This window comes from Parus major, chromosome 3, assembly GCF_001522545.3.
Source record: "Parus major isolate Abel chromosome 3, Parus_major1.1, whole genome shotgun sequence".
Lineage (NCBI taxonomy): Eukaryota > Metazoa > Chordata > Aves > Passeriformes > Paridae > Parus > Parus major.
Window position 1 is genome coordinate 3,513,063 of NC_031770.1, and position 24,423 is coordinate 3,537,485.

Below are 24,423 nucleotides of genomic sequence, written 5' to 3' on the forward strand. Positions count from 1 at the left end.
GGTGCCTTCCCCCCGGAGTCGGGAGCATCCCCGAAGGAGCGGCTTTTCCTGGGCACAGGAGCGGAGGAGCGGCCGGGGAGCAGCGGAGACTCCGGGAGCTGCCGGCCCCGCTCCCTCCGCCCTCCGCGCCGGGAGGAAGGGCAGGGCAGGGCCTCGCCTTCCTCCTCCTCCTCCGGCGGGGCGGGGAAGTTTCTGGCACCTTCTGGCGGTGCCGGCGGAAGCGGCCGGGAGGGAGCGGCGGAGGCGGCGCCGGGCAGCGCCATGGCCAAGTGGGGCCAGGGGGACCCGCGCTGGATCGTGGAGGAGCGGGCGGACGCCACCAACGTGAACAACTGGCACTGGTGAGCCCGGCGGGAGCGGGAGGTGCGGGCCAGGGCTGGGGGGAACGGGCGGCCGGCGCTGACCCCGCCGCTCCCGGGGCAGGACGGAGCGGGACGCGACCAGCTGGTCCAAGAGGAAGCTGAAGGAGGTGCTGGAGGGGCTGGTGGTGGAGGGCGAGGCCGGGCGCTGCGAGATCGGCGACCTCAAACACGTGGAGGGCGAAGCGTCCTGCAACAGCCGCAAAGGGAAACTCATCTTCTTCTACGAGTGGAACCTGCGCCTCAGCTGGAAAGGTACGGGGGGAGAGATGCGAGGGGCTCGGCGGGGAGCGGCGGCCGTGGCGGCAGCGTGTCCCGGGCCCGGCCGGGGAGGTGGCGTCGGCACGGGCGCCGTGGGCTCCGTGCTGGTCCCTGCTGCCATCGGGAGCGTCCCTCCGCAGAGGAACCCGGCCCCTCCGGGCTGGGAAAACGGGAATGTCTCGGTGCGGTGACTCAGAGTCGTGGGGAGATTGCGGGAGCCACGTGGGCCTGGACTGGATAAATGCGTATTCTTAAATAACCTTGAAACCCGAGCTTGGCTCTTTCCCCTGCGCCCAGGCTTTTTCCACCACTTACTCCTTAGCACTGCGTGCCCGGTGTATCAGCACGGGGTTACTCGCTTTGCTTTGCACGAAGTGAATGCCTGCATTGTGGTGGTATTGACAGCAGCGTGCCGGGGCTGCTTTAGTTCCGCTGTGCCCAAATTGCAGCTCTAAATTACAGCTGTGTGCTCCGTGCCTGTGGAGAGCAGGAAAACCTAGGAGACGTCACATTATAGCTGTTCCCAAAAGCCAACTGTAGTTTACACTGAGGATTACAAATTACATGAGGGTAAAACTTCAGTGGGAAACAGAAATAATTTTTGTTTATTTGGGGTACTGGGGGCTGTGCCTGTACAGTTTTTTGTTTTGCCATATCCGTTTGCAATCCCAGCTCTTGGAGTCGCCTTCCGCTGTGCTTATCCCATGACAAGCTCTTTCTTTGCAGATTGGCTTTTGGTGATACCAGGGAATTCTTTCCATTTATTAAACGCCTAAAACTTGACAGGAAATTGTGGCCCGTGTCTTGCACTGGAGCAAGAAGCAGGAGCAGCTGATGGAATGAGCCTGCACAGGAAATTGTCCCTGGGTATTATAGTGCCGAGTGACAGGCAGTGCTTCCCCAAATGCTGTCTGTATTCCACAGCCCTTGGTGTGGAGGTTTGCCTGACTGGCATATTGCTGAGGCCAGAGCAGATCTGGAATTGAAGTCTGCACCCAAGCTAAGCTAAGAGAGGACTTTAAGTACCATTGTTTGTTTTAGATAGTTTTATATGTTCCAAGTGTGTTATAAACTGAGACCATACTTAGAGTTGTGGTGTAAATATTAACAGAGAGCAAGGCAAATATTTTACTGTTGTGCAGTTTAAATCAGCGTAGATAAAATAATTTTAATCAGCTTTTTGACTTCTTAAAGTTAAGCTTTAAAAAGAGGTTAGTTTGGCTTTGTGTGGTTTATTTCAGAGTGTAAAGTTAGAAGCAGGCAGTATTTTGTTTGTGTTTCTATGGAAGTTCTCTCTGAGCTGTTTCTCTGCAAGGTGTTTATGCTGGTCAGTGTTTAGAGACAGCTCTGACTTGTGCTGGCTGCTTTGCTATGCTGAGTGAATCATGGCTTTGAGAGCTTAATTTTAAATGAGTTGGCTACTACACAGGAAATTCTAAAAAAGAAACCCTAGAGGCTGATGATTGTTTTTTGTGATAGCCATCGTGTTGTGTGTTTCGAGGGCTCTAAATTAGAAGTGAGAGTTCAGAATGAACTAAAAAACTGTAATTAGTTCTACAAGTCTTCAAGGATAATTAGGACTTCAAGCTATGATGAAAATGTGGGTATATAAGGACATATTTAAGCTGAAATTTGCAGCTGGTTTGGAAAGTCCAGTGTACGAAAAACATTGTGCTTAGCAATTTAGATAAGAGAGAAAAGAGAAAGCGAGGAACTGAGCATGTACTTAATGGCACTAAAATTGAGCAAAATGGCTGTTTTATCATTTTTTAGAGGATGCAATGAGGATTTTAATGGATCATTCCACATTGTGGTGGAAGCTTTGTAAAAATATGTTTGTCCTTTTAAAGCAGGTATTTCAACAGTGTGTCTTTCTGAGATGTGTGCTTCACGCTGGACTGGCAGGAAACCAAAATATAATTTATTCTCAGGTCTGTTAGTGAATTCCAGTGCAATTCCAGCACATAATTTGGTTGAGTGATAAAAAGGTAGTAAAGCTTGTTTACATTACAGTGGTAGTGAAAATGCAGAGCTGCACTGACATTCTGCCTGTGTCACGTTGATCCACCAGCTCTGTTTGTTCACTGGTTGGACTTTGCTGCCCAGCACAGACACTGTCACTGTAAAACTTTTATTTTAGGGGTTGTGAAAATTGCTAATAGGATTAACTGAATGAAGTCAAGCTTGTTTCTGCTCCCAAAACTCCTTCCTGCATGCCTGCACTTCCTTTCTGGGGAGAGCAGCCAAAAATAAGGTAGGTTTTATTGTCTGCAAAGACCATGTTGTGTGGTTTTCCTGTTCTGATCCTGGTGCTGGAAGGGAGCAGGGAAGAGCACACTGAGGTGGCTTTGTGGGCCCAGGAGTGTTTCAAGGATGGCTTTACCCAGCTCCATGGCTTTATTGAGTGACAGGTTCTCCTGGGAGACTCCAAGGTCTAGTTCTGCCGTCCCTGTGTGGATGTGGCTGTGTAGTTGTGGATTAACAGACTTGGAGTGTTGTGCAATCCCTCATTGCCTCAGACCCGAGTGGGGAGGGATCTTTGCACTTTGTGTTGCCAACAGCCCTTCGCTCTCCTCGGTGCCAGGAAGCACCTGGCGTTTGTTGGAGCCCCTCACTGGGATCTGCACCTGGCATTTGCTGGAGCCCCTCACTGGGATCTGCACCTGGCATTTGCTGGAGCCCCTCACTGGGATCTGCACCTGGCATTTGTTGGAGCCCCTCACTGGGATCTGCACCTGGCATTTGCTGGAGCCCCTCACTGGGATCTGGACCAGTTGGGTTCTGTCAGTTCCCCACTATTGCATGGGGGTCTCAGGGAGGTGATTAAAATAATGAGTGGTGGTCAGGAATAATGTGGGATCCAGGTGGCTCCTGGGCTGTTGGAATTTGAGAGTTTTGCTGATGAAGTGCCTTGTTGGATTTATAATGTTCTGACACTGTGCTGACAGACCTGCCTGTTCGTGTTGTTGCTTTCTGAGATTTTATCTGATCTAATTAGTGAGCTAATTTAAATAACAAAACACTTTTGCAAGGCAAAGGGGAAGAGTCTTCACTGTAGAAAAAAAGCCTCAGACCTTAAATTCAATCTTTTCAGTGTAGATCTGAGCAGGGCAGCATGGGGGGGGACAGCTCAGTGGGGCTGGCCTAGGCCCCAAAGGATCAGAAGTGGAGCATAATTCCTATCCTTGCTGAGTCTTTCTGCAGTGTGCAGTGACTGTAAAGTGGTTAAAATTAATAGCAAGTGCTCTAAGTATGCATGTGAATTTCCTATTTTAAAAAATGTCAATTGTATACCTCTCCATCATCCATATGTATGTTTCCTGGTAACATGCCTTTGTGTGTTGGGAGCTCTCACACCATTAAAGAGGGCATGGTCAGCATTCCAGGGAGCTTCTGAATCCAGAGCCGACACATTCAGGGGAGATGATTTTTCCCTACCCACCCTTAGATGCACATTCAGTGTTGGGGACAGGTGTCAAGGGTGTCAGAGCAAGTGACAGCTGCAGGGGAGATGGTGCAGGGAGCAGGTGGGTCCCTGTCCATCCCCTGGTGCACCTGGATGGGGAATACAGCTCCCACAAGAGGCTCAGGTTACTGTTCAGTTCCTTTAAATCAGCCTTGAGGCAACTCCCTTCAGGTAACACCTTTGTACAACTGAATTCCAAGGGTAAAACTCTTGCTGTGGGGGAAATAGTTTTTAATGATGCATTTAAGAATTCGTTATGTTAATACAGGTACAGTGAAAGAGTCTGGTGAGAAACATAAGGGATCTGTTGAAATTCCTAACCTGTCAGAAGAAAATGAGGTAGATGATACAGAGGTAGGTGTGCAATGCTGGTATGGCTGTATAGGTCCACAATTCTTAAATAAAGTTAATCAACATCTAGGCATCACATTTTGATTTATCCTGTTACTAAGTGGGGTAGTTACACATGCATAGTTTATTTCATACTTTTGTTTATTATACTTGAAATAATGTCTTATGCTATTCTCAAACTTACCAATGAGGAATGTGCAGTCTGCTTTGCTAATTACTGATTGTGATGATATTTTAACTACAAATTTGAGAAGAACACTGCTTGTTGTCTTAAAAAAAACACAGGCCAACACAGCAAACAACCCCCAGCCCTAAGACCCTAAGGAACCTCTGTGTTGGTTGGATAATGGGTGATACTGGGCTCCCACAGACCCTACAGCCTCTGCTGAGAAGCAGCTCTTGGCTTGATGAATTTGATCATCTAGACTGAGTGGAGATACCACATTTATTTGTGTCTTAAGAGGACTTACTTTCAGCAAAGGTTGGCTACCCCAAGGTCATGAATTTGAAATTGCAGAATAGTAAACAAAGCCCAAATGCTTTCCTTTGTTGCCAGAACCCAAAAGGCTCACGACTGGGGTCTCTCAGATGCTGTCATTTTTCTGTTTCTAGATAAATGTTAGCAAGAAAAAAGGGGAAGGTGATGTTCTGAAGGACCTGATGAGAACTGAAGGAACCACCAAAGTCAGAGAGGCCCTAAGGGACTACCTGAAAGCACTTAAAACAGGTAAATGAAACCAGGTGAATTAATCAGCACCTTGTGAAGTGTTCTGTGCAGCTGCCTCTCCTGAACAGCTTGGTCAGATATTGACAAATCCCTGGGTTTGTACTGCTTTTATTTTTAATTGTCACCAGATGAGATGAATTAAGTTAGTCCTGACACTCAGGATCTTTTTTGCTCTCAGAAGTGGCTGTGTCCAGAAAGTTCTGCAGTGACTGAGGCTGTGCCTGGGTCACACAGGCCCTGCTAGGACTGGCCAATAGAAGGATTTCTTTTTGTTCCCTAATTTTCAAGAAATGCCTTCTTGCCTGAACTGCTGCTTATTTTTGTGTCCCTTTGTTTTGGTTATTAATTTAATTAGTTGTTTTCAAGGATTTCTGAAATGTTGTCTTTATTTCTGTTCTTCACTCTATAAATACATTCTCTGCTCATCTTTAAGCCTGCCATTAGCATTTGAGATTCTAAGGTTTTATTATTGTAAACTTAGTACATTTATAAATTTTCACTTGTTCTTCTAAACCAAAGGTGAACCAAATTTAAATCTGCCTTTCTCTTTTTTGAACTGTGCTATTTTTGTGAATTACAGCTGTTTCCAAGAACCAGGAAAGTATGCTCAAAAAATAGATGCATTTACAGCTTGTAGTCAAATTGTTATCAGGTGCATCTCTAATTGTAAACTACTTTGCTAAATTATTACTTCTTTTTTTTTGTCAAAAGCTGTGTAATTTTCCCAAGTTGGATCCAGCAGTTTTTGGCTTCAGGAATTACCATGTATGATTTTTAGGGTATCCAAAGATTGAACAATGGAAAGTCAAAGGGCAGCAGCCTCTGACAGGGGTGGCTCCCATTCTGATTGAGTTTCACTCCAGCCTTCTGCCAAGCTTAGGGGAATTTCTTTGAGTATTATTTCTCTTTGATCTGAGCATCTGCTGTGCTGCCAGAAGAAGTCTGTGCAGATGTTACTGATTTGGGGTCAGGTAACTTGGAAAAGTCTTTTTAAGGGAAATTGCTGTTAGCTCCATTCCTGATGGAAGCATAAGGGTAAGCTGGAGAAACTGGATTGAGCTTTATGTCCTGCACAATTTTACCCATTCTCCAGGGTTTTGGTGATCTTCACTGAGTATCTGAATGTCAGGGGGGTTCAACAGCTCAGTTTCACACTGAAAAGTGCTTTTCTCCATTACAGAGTTCACCTTGGGAATGATTCTGCCAACAAAAGCTCCTGGTGGTCAGGAACTGGCCACGGAGCGAAAACCAAGTGGGAGCACTGTGCAGGTATGTTGGCTTCAGGTTTTCCCACTGAATTTAGTGACTCCTGCTGAATAAAACTGCTGAGTAAATACACAGGTACAGTGTGTAATTGCCATGTTTTCACACACAGTGTTTGAGAATGTGCAGGTGACAACAGTCTTGCCCTGCCAGCACTTCTTAAGGGTCAAGATCTCACACTAATTCCTGTGAATATTGGTTTGCTTTGCAGGACTCTGTTACACCACAGTCTCTGGATATGGTTGGAGTAAAAATTCCAACAGTGAGGATACATATGAGGGAAGTCTTCAACTCTCCAGCTGATGAACTTTACAGCATCTTCACAAAGAAGGAAGTAAGTGATACTTTCAGGTTATTTTAACTGAATGTGCATGTTGATGCTGCTGAAGAGTTGGGTGATTGTACTTGTCACAGTGTCAAGTACAAATTCCATTTGATGAGAATTTATTAGGTTGCCTTAGATCTTTTTTTGCCAGTTGTTCCCCTAACAGTGAAGCTGCACTGTTAGGTGGTTTGGGTGCAGCTTCCTTGAGCTGTCCTTAACAAAAGCTTTGATGTAGGTGTTGTTGAGGAGCCTGAAGGGCAAAGTCTTGGCACTGCTGTTACCCACAGCTTAATTAGATTAATTACTGGAGGTGATTATACTGTTGCTTACAGGGTGTGAAGCACACAATTACTAATTCTGGGTTTGTGTCCTTCAAACGAGTCTGGGCTGGTATTGGAGAACTTTAAATTACAATGCCAGGGCTAGGGCTGGGAAACAGAAATGGCTCCTAGCAGCTCTTCTGCACCTTCCTAAATCTGCTGCTCCTTTTCCCTCATTTCCCGGTCTGGAAGCTGCCAGTTGTGTCTACAGCTGTGGATGTGCTGGGGGCAGAGCCTGTGCTGGCCTCCAGTGCAAGTTTCTCAGCATTAATATTCTCACTGTGGCACCCACTGGCCCCTGCCACCAGCCCAGCAATGCTGTATAAAACCAAAAGCCTGGGGAGTGTTCAAGGGCTTCCATCCAGGTGTATCAGAGGTCAGTTAAGTCCTGCAGCACCCCTCCCTTTTCTCCCAACATGGTGCATTTTGTGTTTTTCTTCTGTTAGTTGGTACAGAAGTTCTCCAAGTGCCCAGCTGTGATTGAAGCAGAGAAAGGAGGCAAACTTCAGATGTTTGAGGGCTGTGTCAGCGGTGAATACACCGAACTGGTAAAAAGCTCCTACTATACTTGAAAAAGGCAGGGGGAGGGTGGCTATTTCTGAGCAAAAAAGCAGCACAGATTTGTGAATTTCAGCTTCTCCAGTGCATATTTCAGCTCCTCTATTTCAAACCCAAACAGCTGGGCTTTTGTTGTGTGGCTTTTTTTTTATCCCACCAAAAGAGCAGGGGCTGACTGCACCTAAGGACCTGCATGGGGAGCAGAAAACCCAACACAGTCCTTTGTAACTGGGGAAATGATCTCTGTTCTATTCAGGGCAAGTGTTACCCTGTCCCAGCTGAATGCTGGTGCAAATAGAAGGGAAAAACCTGATAATTGGAGCTCAGCTGCATTTTTGAAATGTCCTAAAAACCATTTTCATCTGCAGGAGTGCCCGACTTGTGTACTGGGCCAGGCTGGGTTGTGTAACACAATCACTCGATCACATTTGGAAATTGCAGTGGGGAAAACCGGGCTTGTCCTTGTTTCAAAGTCTGCAAGAAAACCAATGTTTTATGTGCAGTAACCACTGAGTCCTGATCTTTTCTCACAGCAAAAACAGAACAGTGGAATGCAGCACACTGAAAGCTCCATAAAAACAATTTATTTCAAAAACCAAACCCCAGCCTTGCGCTTGTTTACATGCATGTGTCCAATGTTCCATAAGATAATGCTCCTCTCCCTGTATTGCAGGGAGAACTGGAATGGGAATTCTCTCAGGTGCTAACAAGGAAAACCTTCTTATCTTCCACAGGTACCCAGCCAAAGAATTGTCCTGAAGTGGCGATGTAGGAGCTGGCCTGATGGTGAGTTTTTCCAAGGATCTCTGATACTGGAGGGCTCCTTTCCAGGGAGAAGGGCCCAGCCTTGGCTGGCCACTCCCTTGGTCTGTGTCCTTCAGAGAACAGCCCAGTGCAGAGAGCTTGAAAAGAGGCTGTGCTCAGGCAGAGCAGAAAGGGAATCAGCACCAACAAATGTCATTCTTTACAAAGCACTTCACTCAAGGGTCCTGTTTTCTTCCCTCAGAACATTATGCAACAGTGGCCTTGAACTTCCAGGACCTGGTGGCTCAGTCGGAACTGGAGCTGGAATGCAAAGGGGTTCCCGTCTCCCATGAAGAGAGTACAAGACAGTGTTGGAAGAAGCAATATTTTGAAGAAATACATATTTTACTGCAGCAATCAAAAGATAACATGGAATGATAACAGCACTGTAGTTTTGTTAGGGCATTACTTTTTATACTTTGTTAACATTTGGTTTTCTAAAAAAAAATATATATAATTTATTTGTGGGAAGAATAAAGACCCACTTCTATGAGACTGTACATAGTTGAAGCACTATTTATGGGTTTTTAGGGAATGAGAGGCAAGTCAGACTGTTTATAGACAGCTTTACTCAGAGACAGTGATCTCTGTTCTGCTTGCCTGCACCTTCAGAAAGAGATAATGATTCAGCTGCAGTGAGTCCTGCCCTCAGAGGCAGGTGAGCTACAACAATCAATAGGAAGCATTTCCAGTTCCTTAATATTCAGTGTATTAAGTGGCAAATTTAAATCCCTGTAGGAGACGGAGTTCCCAGCAGAGGTGAGCTGAAAGGGATTACAAAACTGCTGATCCATTTCAAGAAATGGAGAGGTTTTCATTTATAGCCTTGTGGAATACCTGCTAGATGCTTTTAACTGCAGGCTCTTTGTAGCTGCAGTTTTAGGAGAGATAATTAACAATGTCATGTAATTATTAGGTCTGCATGCACTGTATTCCCTTCCTTGACCTCAGTGTGACATTTATTTAGGAAGAAACAAACAGTAGTATTGCTTTCTTTCTGCAGTTCGGTAAAACCTTCCACTGAAATGATTTACAGCCCTCTGCAATGCTGTACCTCAAAGAGAACAACTGTTAAAGAGAATTCTGACAGGAACAAATTGTAATTCCTAATTAAACCATCTCGAGGTGAGCAAGGATAACTTAGTTTTCAATAAATAAATGAAGTGTACAAATTAAATATGCAATCTGAAACAAATTGACCACAGTAGGGCAGACTGCCTTTGGAAAACTTGCTTGGCTTAATAAAAATATGACTTTACATCAAGCTCATTTTCTCCATAAACTGATACTGCCACACTAAATAAGTATCTTAGAAGTTAAGTCCTATATATTTTATTTTCACAGAATGCCAACACACGGCAACCTTACCACCCAAAAAGCTTCCATCATCCTGAGGACACAGAGGTGATGCTCCTTGCTACAGGCCAGGTTCTCCTGAAAAGATTGCAGTCAGTTATTAACAACCCCTCTGAACTGAGGTGAGGTCTGTGGTAGTGGTAGTAAAAAGAACAAAGTCCCCACAGTGACAGAGAGGCACCAGAGCAGTTCCTGGGTGTTGCTGCTTTATGTGTCCAGGTGAGGAACAGCCTCTTGAGTAATGTTGTATTTTAGCATCTGGTTCTGAATGCTCAAAATTTAGTTACCTTTTTTTTTCCCCCTCACTATTCAAGGAAGAAAAGCCTGATGTTTTGAATAGAAAAATGATTTAGGGTAGTGGTTGACAGAGGGGAATTAAGGTTTAAGATGGTTCAGGCTTCAGCAGGTTTGTGGGTAGATGGTTGAAGAGATTTTGCAACAATTAATTCTTTGAGAGTAGGTGGTTCTATGCAATTCCAAGTTTCTTCCAACAGTGAAACTGCAGCCCCAGTGCTCTGTGGGAATTGTGCCTCACCCATTTTCCCCTCATGACTGAAATCCCTTGGTTTCCCTGTCTCCCTGCCCTCTCTGGAATGGAGCAGTTGTCGGTCACTGGTGTTAGAAAAGACAGGATTTGTGCTTCCAGCATTGCAGTCCCTGCTCCAGGTGTGGGGCTGCCAAAACCCCTGGAAAATGAGGAGCAGCAGCTCTGTACCCCTCTAAAACTGGTGCTAAAATTTCTCCTAGAGTTCCCAATTAAAAGTAAAAAAAGTTAGATGATAATTAGCTGAGACAGGCAAAGAGAAAAATGGGAAAGATATGATTTGTAACATTATGGCCAAAATTCTTTACAGCTCTCAGCACTTGAAGTGCCAGAGGAGAGGCTGACTGTGAATGGAGAAGGTATTTAAAAGCTTAATTTTGAAGGAGTTAAATGGGAGGTAGAAATTCCAGGAGGAAATAATTAATAGTAACTGCGAAGAGTGATATAACCTGGAGGAAAAATCCAAGCTTTAAGAGACTGAGGAAGCCAGTGGAAGATTAAAGGGTTTAGGGTTAAAGGTGGGATAAGGGAACATTTGTAAAGGTGGAAAATACAAATAGGAAAACTCAAGTAAACTGAGAGAAGGGGAAAAGAATAAAGAAATAACGACTTGCAGAGCATGGGAAGTGAGGGAGACAGAGGATAAACACCTGGAAACAGGCTCTGGAAAAGCAAGACACCTTTGTGCAGGTATTGCTTTTTTCTGTTCAAAAAACTCAACTGCAAAAGAGTTCTTGGTAAAAATTGCAGGACTACTCAAGGGGAAGGAGTTTCCAGGAATTCTGATACTGCAGGAATACTCAAGGGGGAAATCAGGAGCTAAGGGAAGAGCAGTAAGAGTAATTGTATTTCTGGTAATCCTGACATGATTAATGGTGCAGTATTTGTTTTTCTTCTATGAAATCATTATCAAGTACTGTTCATAGCTGCTCTGCTTGAAAACAAACTAAAAAACCATCCCAAAGGCCAGAATGCCACAGCTCTGGTGTGGCCCCATCCTGCAGGAGATGGCAGAGCCAGGCACAGGCTCAGCCAACATCCCAGCAATCAGCTGCACAGTGTTAATAAGGCTGATCAATTAAGAAAAGTACTCACCCAAAGGGTTCCAACAGCTGCTGCAGCTCAGGTTTTGATCCATAGGCCAATGTTTTCCTTCACAAATTTTGATTGTAGAAGTTCTGACTAGAAGCTGTTGATGATTTCTCCAGAGTTAAAATCTGGGGAAAGCTTACCAGAAAGGGTAATAAAATTATTCCTAAAGAGAACAAAACCATAATTATTTCATGTCTGAATAATGAGCATGCCAACTTAAGCACTTGGGAGTGTCAGCAGTGTCTGTAAATGCAGGATAAAAACGCTAAGTAAACGGGAATATAAATTTACAAACTTTAAAGACAAATAAGTTACAGAAAGTTAGAACCAATGAGAGTAAATTCGAAGGGAGCAAGAGCATCACAGACACAAGGAGAGGCAAGTGATGCAAAACTGCAGTGAAGGGTAGACAGAATGAAAGAATTTTGAAGAAAAAAAGACCAAGGTAGATGAAGATAATAGAAAAACAAACGAGCTGAGCAGCTGGAAAATGAAGCTGAAAATGGAGTTTAATCAGATATTAAAACCAGTAGCATTGACAGTCCAAAAGGTCACATAGGAAAGTGGTATTATTCAGAAATAACAGGGGGAAGTATAATGGGAGAGATGATAAAGTCATTCCAGGGGTGCAGAAGCTGTCAAAAATGAGGGAGCACAGCCAGATAGAGCAGAGGGAAGAAAAAGAAAGGAAGTCTGTAAATGGTGCAGGAGAAAAACGATATAAGAGATGTTTAAATAAGGGAATTGAGACACCCAAGTTCCACTGGCTTTTGACAGCACTTCATGTTCTAACACCAAGCACCAGTCCCTCTCCACTGTGTGGCTGAACACTCGTGCACACTAAACAAGCACCAAAATTAACATCAAATCTGAACCTCTGACCATCTTTTCTCTCTGCTGCTGTTTCACGTACGAAGTTCTTTGCTGAGAAATCCAAAGACTGAAGCAACATATTATAAACAAATGAAAAGTCATCACAATCAGTTTAATGAAGTGCACAGAATAGCAATTGATCATGTCAATAAAAATAAAACAATTAATTTTACATCAAGTGTGCTTTATTTCCTCCACAGGTATTCTGTTAAATAAAGCACCATATATATACTGCCAGGCCACAGCTAAAGAGGATTCTTTACAGAATCAAATTTCTTGTGGTTGTTTAGTATACAAGTAAACTTAATTTTGATAATAAGAACCACAGCGATCTGAGGCAATCTGCCTCGATTATAAGGTACAAAACTGGCACAGAGGACACCATATTATACACAGTAAAAATGCCATAAGTTTAAATTACATCATACAGGGCCAGGAGGCCCTGTCTCCCAGACAGCCATATTAAATGAAAGCCACTACAGTGAACTCTTAATTACATAAAACATAGCCATTATCTGATTGCCCTTTAAGAAAGTGTACGGTAGATGCAAAATAAAATAAAATTTAAAAAAAATAATCTTGAGTTCTGCCTGACCAAGAATTAAGCATATAAATCTATCTTGCCATTCAAGCAGAGAGCACTGGACAAACTGAAGCACGAAACAGAAATAAGCAAAACTTATACAAACAGCATTTTTTGGGGGGAAGGAGGATTTTTTTTTTTAAAAAAAGAAGAAAAAAAACCCCAAAAAAAGGAAAAAAAAAAAAAAAAAAGACTTAAAAGCAGACATGCTCCATCTAATGTCAAGAAGCAGCTTGGTTTCCTTTCCCGGATATCCGTGTGACCACGTGAATCGTAGACTCAATGGTCCTGCACAGGATGTCTAAAATGTCATGCTGCTGCATGTGACTAAAAAGTCCTCTGGAATGGCCACAACTGATTGATAAATTAGTTTCGGGGTCCTGGGATGGTAAGGCTTGGCCATCGCAGCTCCGCAAGTCTGCGAGGTCGGATAAAACCGCTGAAATCGACGTGGAAGGAAACTCCGAGTCCTCCTCGGCTCCCATGGAATCCTTGGAAGCCTGCAGGTCTTTGAACTCTTTGCATTCTTCAAACTTGCCGTTCCCCGGCTGCTCCTCCGCGTGCTGCGCGCGCGCGGCCAACATTATGTCTTCGGAAAACGAAGAGGGCACTTCCATCCTGTACTCCTTGACAGAACTGTTCTCGGGGGAGGGCGGGTCCTGCTCCGTCCCCGGGTCGATGATGGAGGAGTCCCTGGTCTCGTTGTCCGAGGTGCTGGTGGGGGTCAGCGCCTCGCGGGGCTCGGCTTTGATGTCGCCGATGTCCACGGCGTGCTCCTCGTCACTGCTCACCCGCCGCCTCTTCACCGGAGTGGCTCCTTCGTCATCTGCAGGGACAGGGGAACGTGCTCAGGGAACGGGCGCTGCTCACATTCCCACCCTTCCCCACACTAAACATGGCAATAAACACTTCCTTCCTCGCAGAGAATTCATACACTTCATGAATTCTAGTTTTTATCATAATAAAATGATAGTTTTGTGTACTGTTGGGGATTTGGAGTCAAGGAATGGCCCACCCTGCAACAGTAATGTATTAACTTGATAAAAGGTTCATTACCTTTAGTTTTTCTTTCTTTGGCTTCTTGCTCTTGTAATGAGTTCCTCTGTTGCTGACAAGCTCTACATTTGTTTAAAAGCTCTTGTAAAGTTGGAATCAGGGCCGAGTTGAGCTGTTTGGGAGTGTGCACCGAAAGCAGCAAGGCGAGTGCTCGGAGGTCCTGGAAACAGAGAAACAAACTTAAGGCTTATTTCAAACTGGTGTTTGATGAATCTGGCACATGGAGACAGTGCAATAAAGGAGATGCTGTTCATGTTCTGAGCAGCCCAAAGATCCCATTCTAGAGTTACTCACACCACTGAAATTCCCCCCTCACTGTCTGCTGACCTTAACACAGCTCTGTCCTGAGGGTGGCAATGCTGTGCTGAGACACAAAACCACGCTGGGTTACAACACTCCTACCACGAATGCTCCTGCAGTTGTTAATACTTCGCTCCCCACAGTCAAGTTCATGTTCCCAACTTCCCATGTCCTCCCCAGGAGCCCAGCTGAGGCAGGGAGTGCCCAACACCTGGCACAGAACACTGAGGAGCTTCTGTAGGAAATGAGCTGCCTCTGTTAGAAAACTACTCACCCCATTTAATGTAGAGCTTGCTTTGGAAATTTCAACTCTCTGGTTGCTGAAGTCAGATTCTAGGCTTTGATACTGATTTATTAGATTTGTAATTAAAGTGTTGATTAAGTTGGCACAGTTTGCTTCAGAAAATACCTGCCCTTGCACCTGTGGAAACAAAGTATTTCTTAAAAAGCTACAAAAATTTGAACTGTGAAAACAGCATCCCAAAATGAAGCAGCACCAGTTCCTGCATTCTTTGGAGTAATAATTACTGCTAAAAGACTACATACCTTGAGAAGAAAATGGGTCAGAAAGGTGTAGACAATGTTGTTGTTAAGAAAGGTCCTTTCATCCATCAGAATACATTTGATATATTCTGCAAAAACCGGATCTTCACAGAGGAGCTTCACGCAGTTCTTGGACATTGCAGACTGGCAAGGACAGAGAAGATGGCACAGTCAGCACCACAACTGCAGGCCAGGCCCATTGAGAAACAGTTCGGGGCTACCAGATGCCAGTAAATTGTACAAGTCAATTAGTGCCAATTCTCATTTCCCGTTTTCCTGGGATGAAGCTCTTTCCCCAGAAAGGCCAGTTCATCCCCACCAGGGTGTGTGGGAAGGGACAGAGCCTCCCGATCTGTGCGCCAACCACAGGACCCTCTCTGCAATCATACCCAGACTTTGACACCTCCTCATTTTTCCTTCATCATCCCAGTGCTGGTGCTACATAAAAAACTGAATTTCAGAGGCAGGATGAGGTGCTTTCTGCACACCCACCACCGTTAATGGGGGGAGTTGCTGTGTTACGCTTTTGTAGGATGTACAGGGAACAATCAGAATTTACCAGATATTTACATTTGATTTAGCTGGGCTTCTCAGACGGCAGTAAGATAGGCAGAGTATTTTATTCAACACCACCCACCAGTTACAACTGTGGGTTCTTTGTTCCACTTCCAGTGTTTTGCCTGTGTTTCCATTCTGTTGGTCCTGACTCTTACCTGAGTCTGGCAAAGCTCAGTCCAGAGTTTGGGGAAGAGCGCGAGGTGAAGTGGCAAACCTTCATAAGCAACCAGGACACCTGCAGTGGCACGAGGGAAGAAGTCAGTGTGGGAGAACTTTGTGGGAGATGTGCAAATTCCTCAGAAAAGCAGTGCCAAGGTGCCCTGTTATTTTATAGGATCACATTCCAAGCATTTTGTATGATCAGAAAGCTGCAGTGTCCGTGAGGTTTTTACAGTCCATTTAATAAAGACGTTGGGAAAGCGTGACCAACAACGAGCAGATGGGTGATTCAGGGGATAAAAGGACATTCTCTCATTGCTCTGGATGAGATTATTGGTGTGACACTGAGGTCTGTGCACACTGAGGAACTCGCCCTCAGGGTTGTGTGGGAACACAAAAATGGAAATATTGTCAATTCATTGCTATTGCTGAGATGCTGTGGATACAGGATCTGATCCAAAGCCATTTAAACTCCCAACCACCCAGAAACAGCCTGAGCTGTCCTGTATTGAACTCTAAATGTACAGTAAGACTGAATTCTCAGTGTATACCTCAGCTCTTTTCTGGACAGGCCTGAAACCTTTCAGTCATGTAGGTACAGCTGCACTCTCTTATACACAGATTAAGAGTTTTGTGGATAAAAATAATATCCAAGCACAACAAGTTTCAAAAGCTCTGCTTTTTCTTAAAAACTCTGAATATAAATCTCGTGAAGAAGGACTCAGAGCTATGACAGAAAAAAAATCCTTTGGCTCTTTCACCTTGATACTTACTCATTTTAACTAAAGTTTCAGTAAACTTTTCACAGTTGATTGCAACTCGACACAGGAGGTGGATGAACTGGTGGTAGGAGAAGAAATAGTCCAGCAGCATCCGGTCGTAAACATCATCTTTGCCCTGAAGATTTAAGAGAGCCTCATTTAACCTCCAAAGCCACAGGACAGCTCCCAGATTCCCCTGAGCACCGCCCTGCCTGTCACTTGCCCTGCAATGTTTCATCCTGGACTACAGTGGGAATCTCCAGGTGCCTCCTCACCCAGCCCTTGGCAAGCACCAGGGTGTGATAAGAGGAGGGATGGCAAATGCAATTCCCTGCCAGGAAAATCTATTGGAGGGTTCTGAGCCAACACCAAGAGGGTGAAAAGCTGTGCAAATACCACGGCTTGAAGAGGACAAGAAAAGAACGCAGTAAATTTGTATCACATACAGACACCTAAATATATACACACTACTGCTTTTTAAATCGTAACTTGTCAGTTGTGATCTGTAGAAATCAGTTTTTTTGAGACTGAGCTTCAGAGCAGAATTTTCAGGCATGTCTCAAACCCAACGATACGTGTATGTTGCAATTTTAATATTTTGGATGTATATAAGCTTAAAATGGCATCAGAGAGCCAAGAGGAAACCTCTAAAACTCAAGCAAAAAAATGCAACCTTATACAAAACAACTGAATGAAAAACAAGCATGCAAAACCACAGGGCAGTGTGACTGGATGTGGTTCTAGAGGTTTAAAAATATTCTCCTTCCTAAGGTATTAGGAATTTGAAATAAAGGGTGAAATACGGTGTCACGTAATACGACAACTTTTTAAATCCAGGTATTTACATTATGTAGTGCCACTTCTGGATGCACGATGGGGAAACCCCACTAGAGACATTTTCTGGCTCTCTTAACATCTTTTCAAACACTTGGATTACACAGTCAATTTGATGGTGCACAAAAAGACACAGCATCATTCTGAAAGCTTTAAAAAAGAAGGGTTACTTACCCTACAGTAACCGTGCTTCTTCGAAATGTGTTGCCCACACAGATTCCCATCTACGTGCACATAGGCCCCATGTGCAGGAGATTGGATTCTTTCTGAATAGCTGTGTCCACTGGGGCTGTGCCTGCACCCAGTGTGTCCTTGCGACCACTGTACCTGAGGGCACAAGGGGTATGGCGGCTTCAACCACCACTCAATTCCTTCACCCGTAAGAATCCCCTAGGACAGGACTCGGAATTAGCACAGCAGGAGGAGCACAGAATCTGTGTGGACAAAGCATCTTGAAGAACCACAGTTACCGGACAGCAAGTAACCAGTTCTCCTGCTTCAAATGATTGTCCATACATATTCCTTTTTGGGTGGGATTCACCTGACCTGACTTTAGCTATCTAAAATCTAGTCACTGGTGTTCCCTGCACTCTGTGGAGAGGGAGCCGCCTCATCCACGCTCCGGTGCCTGGGACAGGAAGGAGGGGAGCTCTTTCTCTCCTTCCCAGGGTAACTATTTCTGGCCAGGAGCCCCAGGAAGAGCTGGATGCTGACCTTTTAGATAGGCAAAGTGACGTGAGCTGAATCCCACCGTTGCTGCAGCTGTAACAACGGGACGTGGCAAGTCACTAGGGAGTAGCCCCACCAAAGCTGGCATCCCATCAGGAAGCCCACAGAAGGGAAAATGGGAAGTGAAAAGACTTAAAGCTCTTTATGACATTTCAGGCACTGGATTTTACCCAAACAAGTAGGAGATTATGCCTCAGTCCCAGCTGAATGGACTCTAATGGAACCTGCAGGGTCTCCTTGGCTGTCTGGCAATATAGCTTAAAATAGTGTGAAACCCATCTGGACAATCCCTGGGTGGTGCCTCAATTTCCTTCATAAATCCCACAGACAGACTGGGAAATTACCAAAATGTGTGCCATGGGTTTTTTTTCCTACCACAAAGCCCAAACCCTTATGGTGTTTGCAGTATGAAGCTGTGTATCCCCAAGGGCAGGGAAATGGTGCTTCTGTAGTGCACATCTAGAATGGAGTATATGAGGACAACACATCTTGAAGAAGAATTATGCTTTGTTTACAAAGAAAAGGTAAATGCATTGAGCTACTGGATTCTTCCAATTCTTTGATAAAAATGGGAAAACAACAGAGAAATAGTTCTTTATAGGACCACTTGTTTACATACCTTGCTGGCTTCCACCATGGTGGGCAAGAGGCACATGTTGAGCTCGGGACGCGGAGGACGAATATTGCTTTTCCCCCCTATTAATTTCAAATTTTCACGACATGGAAAATAAGGTCCAAGAGACACTGTAGTGTAAGTTCAGATAAAATAGGGATATATTAAAAAGGTCAATATTTGACATCAGCAAGGAACACGATAGAGTAATAATAGCGTAAGAGAACTTCAAAATACAATCACTGAAATACCTACTTGGGATATTACTGTGGTGGTATGTACAATGATTGTGCTGTAGAAATGGAACCAGAGTATGTAGGAAATCATGAGGACTTAAAAGTACAAGCTCCTTGAGGACATCTACAAACAAAAAGTTGTTTTTGCTATTACAAATTGTTATTTCTTAACAGCAAACAGTTCAACTTCAGGCTCATGCATTTGCAAACTCTCTCTCGTATCCCTTTTGCCGCAGCTCCACCGTGAGCAACACCTGAGTGACACCCCTGCCTCCGTCCCGATTCCCTTCACCTCTGCCCTGGGACAGACCCTGCTCAGTGGTGCAGCCACCACCAGGGAGGGGCCAGCTTGGACAATGAGAACCTCAATAAAATTACCCTCTTTGCTTCTTCTTTAACACAGCAGGTTTGACACCTGGAAAATGGCAACCAGCAGCAGTCAGAAGGACGACCAGAGAATACTCAAAATAGGGGGAAACACATACAAATCACACCAAAAAAAGGTATTTTGGACACAGTGTCAGGCCTCTATCAGCAATCCATTAAATAATATTAAAAAAGCCTGAACTAGAAAAAAACTGGACCTTTCTGGAATAGCTCCACTAATGCAAGAGAGGGATTTGTGTATAATATCTGTGTCTACACTTTAAAAAGCTAAACCATTCTTTTCTACAGGCTATTTTAAGCTTTAGTTCCACTATTACACTTCACTGAATCATAAAAATTAACAGGAAAATCTGTTTCTCAGAGTAACTTGGTCTCCACGCTCCCTTCTGAGGGGAGCTTTAGTTCATGTTTGAATTTTAATGTCAGGTTTAGGATTTGACTCTAAACTCAGTGACACCTCAGCTGAGGAGTTACTCCTCAGTCATGCCCCTTATCAGGTGGCAAATCGGTCTCACAAAGCGACCCGTGGCTTTCTGTGCCCCCAGTGGAACATTCAATGTAACCTGACAGACCCAGAACTCTCTGGAGAAAGAACACTGGTCCTGAAGCACTGACAGTACCACACCAACAATCCCGACCTCCAGGGTTTCTAGCAGAGCACGTGCATTAGTGGCACTTCCATCTCACAGCAGGTGCCTGTGCAGGACAGGTCCTGCATGGCCAGGACTTACCAATGCAGGCGTTTCTAAGCTCGGGAGGACTGTAGGAATTGAGCAGAGTTAAGAGCTTATGGGCAAATTCAATCCGCTCCTGCCACTGAATGAGAGCTTGCTTCACATCTGCAAATGCAAACATCCCAGGAGGCTGCTTAGCTCATGGCTCAAAAGCTTGTTAAATAAAGCACAGAATTTTACTGTTGAGGAATCTCTTTTTCCCTCTACCGTGAATCCATCTAGGAATCTGTTAAATCGCAATGGTTTACTGCTATTAAATTTATGAAATCTAGTTTTGTGTTAAATCAGTAAGTAATTTAATAAGTAACAATATCCATTAAAAGCCACATATTCTACAGTACAGCAGGTTTTTAAAAACAGCTAATAAACAAGACAAAACACTAGGAATTGGGTGAGGGAAATTAATTTTAGAGACAAGAGGTATAATCCTTTCAAGAGTTATAATCAAACCTTTTCTTTGCAGGTATGGACGTGTGGATTTCAGAACCGAAAGGAAAATGGACAGAAGCTCTACCAGGTCTCCAGTCACGTGGCAAGCTGTGGCCTCGTGGTACATCATGTGCAATGTGTTAAAAGACTGGTAAGGAAAAAAAAAAAGCCAAAACTTAATGTTACCAAACTAAGGTACTTGTTAGTATTCCTCTTTTTATCCTGCAGATACATTACATTCATTTTATGCTCAAACAAGGTATTTTATACTCAAAAAATATATGGTGTCAGATATAATCACAAAGTTCTTCATTTGTTTTCAAGGTAAAAGGGTTGTGTTACCAGCTCAAAATAATTACCAAGTTTTCACACCTTCATCTACAACTCAATAAATAAAATGTCATTTGAGACACTATTTTTATATCCCTGTAATCCCAAACTTTCTTTGCCAGCAGAGAAAGTGATACAAGAGGTGCACAAAGACAGACAGCTGTATGAATGTGGGGAAAAAAGGTAGGATTAAGATGGATGCCAGTCATTTTTCAAAATGCTGCTGAAGGATATATGGTTGTACATCAAATGAATTACTTCTCCCTTTATGCCTCGTGGGCATTTGTGATTTATAGAAATATTGGGAAGGAAAAGCAACTCATTTCCGAACTGCAAAAATTCTAGCACAGGATGTAAGAGAAGATATTTAATCTGCTGGGGTATTTGAAAGATAAAGAAACAGCCTCAGTCCCTAGAATGCAAACCCTTGCCAGGCCCTTTTTATATTCCAGTGAAGACAAAAGACACACAGCCAGTCCTAGGTGGAAAACTTTCCTGGACGTGACAACTCCTTAATGCAGTTTTTTGTCACCAGGCAAACACTTCCAGCCAACAAATGACAATATAAGGCCAGTTACCCTCAAGCTGTAAAGCAGCATCAATTTAATCTAATTTCTAGCAATGTTTTACACAGGATAAATTTATTTTATATTACTCTTCATAAACATAATTATCCATTGTTAGTAGGGATGAGGTCTAACTAAGCTAAACCAAATTCTTTTTATACATCTCTATTTATGTACCTTAATCTATTTACATTTCATGTATGGATAACCTTACAGCCCAGTTCCTGAATTTTTACACCCAGTGTACTGGATGGATGTATTTTCATAACAAAAAGGAACAGCTACTGTGGAATAATTAACTACAACTAATTCATCTATAGGCTTATATTTATAACAAGCTCCTGAAAACTCTATTTTCAAATAGCACTGCACTATTTCTGGAATTCCAGCTCTTTGTACCACACTTTTTCCTAGAAAATGCAAACCAGTGACATAAAAAGAGTTTCAAGAATTTTTTATATAAAGCATATAAAAATGGGACTGGAATCAACCTGAAAGCATCATCCAGTCCAGCCACGTGCCTGAAGGCAGACTAAATATCCTTGACAGATGTTTGCTCCAAGTCTGTCTGATGACTTCCAGTTGTGCTGGCTGCTCCCTCCTGCAGCAGCCTACTCCAAAATCCCATTTTCTGCACAGCCACAGTTACCTCTGAGCCACTTGTCTTGCACCATGGATTTTCCCAGTGTAGTCTCCTGAATACACCTTTCTACAGGTGCCAAGAATGAACTGAATCTTGGTTTTATGCTTTCTCCAACATGTCCAGATTTTAATTCTTGTTCTCAAAGAGATTCTGCCCCATGGAGCACTGCCAGTGCTTTTAATAAGCACAGGCTCTCATCCATCACCTCACTAATGGAAGTGCTGAATGGAATCCAGGATATTCCACTCCTCAGGACATGTGGATGTGTAGAGTGAAACTGCTGGGAGCAGGGGCTTGGCATTCCAACTGTATCTATCTCAAAGGTGCGTTATTTAATTGTTTTCCATTCAATGTGAATTAATTCTGGTCTGGTCTCATGGACCAAATCCCCATTTACAACAATTAGATGTGCTCCAGAAATGCATTTTAGGTTTAGTTCCATCAGAAAGAAATCGAGTTTATGTGTTTCAGACTACTCCTTGCAAACAAAGGCACAACAGGTAGGAAAGAAAAGGACAACTGCCTTAGGAGGGCCTCAAAGGAGGGTCAGAAATACCAACCACAACTGCAGCTGAGTACCCTTTACATTATTTCTGGATTTTAATCTGTTGTTTTAACAATTTTTAACTAGTAACAACTGTGTGACTGCACTCTGCCATTCATTCCCAATTACCTGTAATAAAAGGAGTGACACCAAAAAAGCATAAATTTATTCCTCTCAGCATAATCTGTTGGTGGTTTTCTCTCTGTCCTGAGAGGCAGACAAACAATTTCCTGATCTTTTTAGTACTAAAAAGAAATCTTATTAAACCTGACAGGGGAAGTTCCAGGGCGAGATGTAATTAAATAAAAAAGTAATTACCTCAGTCATCAGAATCAATCCTCTATTGAACACAACGAGAAGTCTGTCTTCATCAGATTCTAATAATATTCTGAAGGCACTAGGAAAAAAATCCAAACATTGAGAACACTGAAAATCGCATTCCAAGCTTAAAACTGTTATACCATTATTTTGGAAAATAATCACAGAACAACATAGAAACCCCAAAAGAACATAACTCATCATTACCTCCCCTCACTTTTTAATTTAAAAATGCCTCTGCCATCGACCTCATTTATGTTATGGAAAGTAATTTATAAATAACCTTTACAGAAACATTTTCCATACAACCCCTGAAAAAATGTGGAAAATTATGTACTTTGAAAGACAGAAGTTTATGCTTCGTAAATGATACATTTAAATAGATTCAGTCAAGCGTATGTTTGGCCTTTTAAATGTCTGAAAACATTTTTATCAGAATATTTTATGCTTACAGCAGAACAGAAAGGAAAGGATTATGCTAATGAATGGTTTCTTTCAACACAAAGATTAACTGGGGCAAGGTGGCTGTGCCCTGTGACAGGTGAGTGACAGGAGAGTGCATGCAGCCCCTCCAGGTAACACAGCCTGTCCTTCCCACAAGGGTTTCAGTGCAACAACAGTTCCATTTCAAACCCCAGCCCTGACCTACATGCACAGGCAATTTATAGCTCTGCTGAGAATGCCCAAGCAGCACTTTCAGCTGTACTTCCCAAGACCAGAAATGAAACACTCTTTGAAGACACGATACAATAAAACTGTCCCACAGGCACAATTTCTACATCACATTTCTGCTCAGAAGTAACAACTGCCAACAAGAGCAGCTGGGAACTACAGCTCTGCTCCTGGGGGGAGGCTGAGGATGGAATTCCAGCTGAGCTGCTGGATGAGCACAGGGCTGTACCTTATGAGAGTCGTCCAACAAGAGCGTCCGTCCAAGCAGCGCAGGTAACAGCTTATGGTGGTTTTCTTAAATTGCTTTATGTCCTCTATCTCTTCCTCTCTCATGTCTGGCCTCTGAGCTACAAACAGCTGCATGAGGTTAAACAGCTCTTCAACTGCCTAAAACACACAGAAATACTTGGTTAGAGTCAGGTCTCTCACTATGGTATGGTTCAGACTTTATTACAAAGTTATAAAATCAGATGTTTTGATGCTTCCTAAGCACACAGCTCACTGTCACGTCTGTGTATACAGCTATGTATGTACAAAGCCATCTGAAATCCCCAGCCCTGGGACCAAACATTCGGAAAGCTGCTTGTGCCAAAACCTGCTGCAGTCCCATATGCCTTGCAAACACCAAACACAGTGGAGTAACTCAGATCCCTTACAAGACAAACTGAGACTTCTGAGTGGAGATGCCAACAAGGAGAGCAACAGGACTGTCAGAGTGTAAAATTTCTCTGTGAGCTGATCTAGGCAGAAGTTCAACCATGGAAGATTCCCTGCATCCCCTTCCTCTCCACAGTGATGGGAAGCACACTCCAAAGGATCCCACAGCATTACTCCCTGGATAATCATTCTAACCCAGGCCTGGTGTCTCTTCCAGCCCCTGTAAGCCTGTTGTTTGCGCATCACACACAGCCTGCTTTAACCAGCACCTGCTCCCTGCTGCAGGTGTCACTGTGTTGTGACAGCAGAACTCCCTCCACACAGCTCTGCCAAAGCTATGTGAGTGTTCCCAAAGGGAACAGCAGGCTCTCCTCCCCTGGAATGCAGCAGGCTAAATCTTGGCCCTGTTCCAGAAATTGAAAGCAAAGAAGAAATTGGGAATTTCTCCCCCTTTGTTATAATGCAACCTCCT

At 43.7% G+C, this 24,423-nt stretch overlaps 2 protein-coding genes across 13 annotated transcripts in view; one reads left to right on the forward strand and one right to left on the reverse strand.

Annotated features, from left to right (window-relative positions):
• The first annotated feature begins 203 nt into the window (after positions 1–203).
• On the forward strand, positions 204–9,698 carry AHSA2P. Of its 2 annotated transcripts, XM_015620882.3 has the most exons (9): positions 206–341; positions 424–614; positions 4,355–4,440; positions 5,050–5,164; positions 6,345–6,433; positions 6,639–6,761; positions 7,519–7,620; positions 8,365–8,416; positions 8,637–9,698. In XM_015620882.3, exons 1-9 carry the CDS (start codon positions 262–264, stop codon positions 8,810–8,812), a joined length of 1,014 nt encoding a protein of 337 aa, XP_015476368.1. In that variant the 5' UTR covers positions 206–261; the 3' UTR covers positions 8,813–9,698. The 2 variants fall into 2 exon arrangements, with proteins under 2 accessions (XP_033369071.1, XP_015476368.1); XM_033513180.1 differs by lacking the exon at positions 7,519–7,620 and having other exon boundaries at positions 204–341.
• Positions 9,699–12,384: 2,686 nt separating this feature from the next.
• The window catches only part of USP34 (ubiquitin specific peptidase 34), a 110,213-nt gene continuing 98,174 nt past the window's right edge, over positions 12,385–24,423 (reverse strand). For 4 of the 11 annotated variants that reach the window (XM_033513178.1, XM_015620865.2, XM_015620867.2 and 1 more), the window contains exons 69-81: positions 23,524–23,681; positions 22,623–22,701; positions 20,243–20,369; positions 19,790–19,897; positions 18,691–18,795; positions 18,442–18,566; positions 17,268–17,420; positions 16,272–16,395; positions 15,495–15,574; positions 14,785–14,925; positions 14,513–14,659; positions 13,939–14,098; positions 12,385–13,708 (exon numbers count right to left, since the gene is read on the reverse strand). In XM_033513178.1, coding sequence (XP_033369069.1) covers positions 13,104–13,708; positions 13,939–14,098; positions 14,513–14,659; positions 14,785–14,925; positions 15,495–15,574; positions 16,272–16,395; positions 17,268–17,420; positions 18,442–18,566; positions 18,691–18,795; positions 19,790–19,897; positions 20,243–20,369; positions 22,623–22,701; positions 23,524–23,681 — 2,112 coding nt within the window. In that variant the 3' untranslated portion in view covers positions 12,385–13,103. Of the gene's footprint in view, positions 13,709–13,938; positions 14,099–14,512; positions 14,660–14,784; positions 14,926–15,494; positions 15,575–16,271; positions 16,396–17,267; positions 17,421–18,441; positions 18,567–18,690; positions 18,796–19,789; positions 19,898–20,242; positions 20,370–22,622; positions 22,702–23,523; positions 23,682–24,423 lie in introns of those variants that run through there. The other 7 variants (XM_015620874.1, XM_015620873.1, XM_015620868.2 and 4 more) reach the window with 6 other exon arrangements.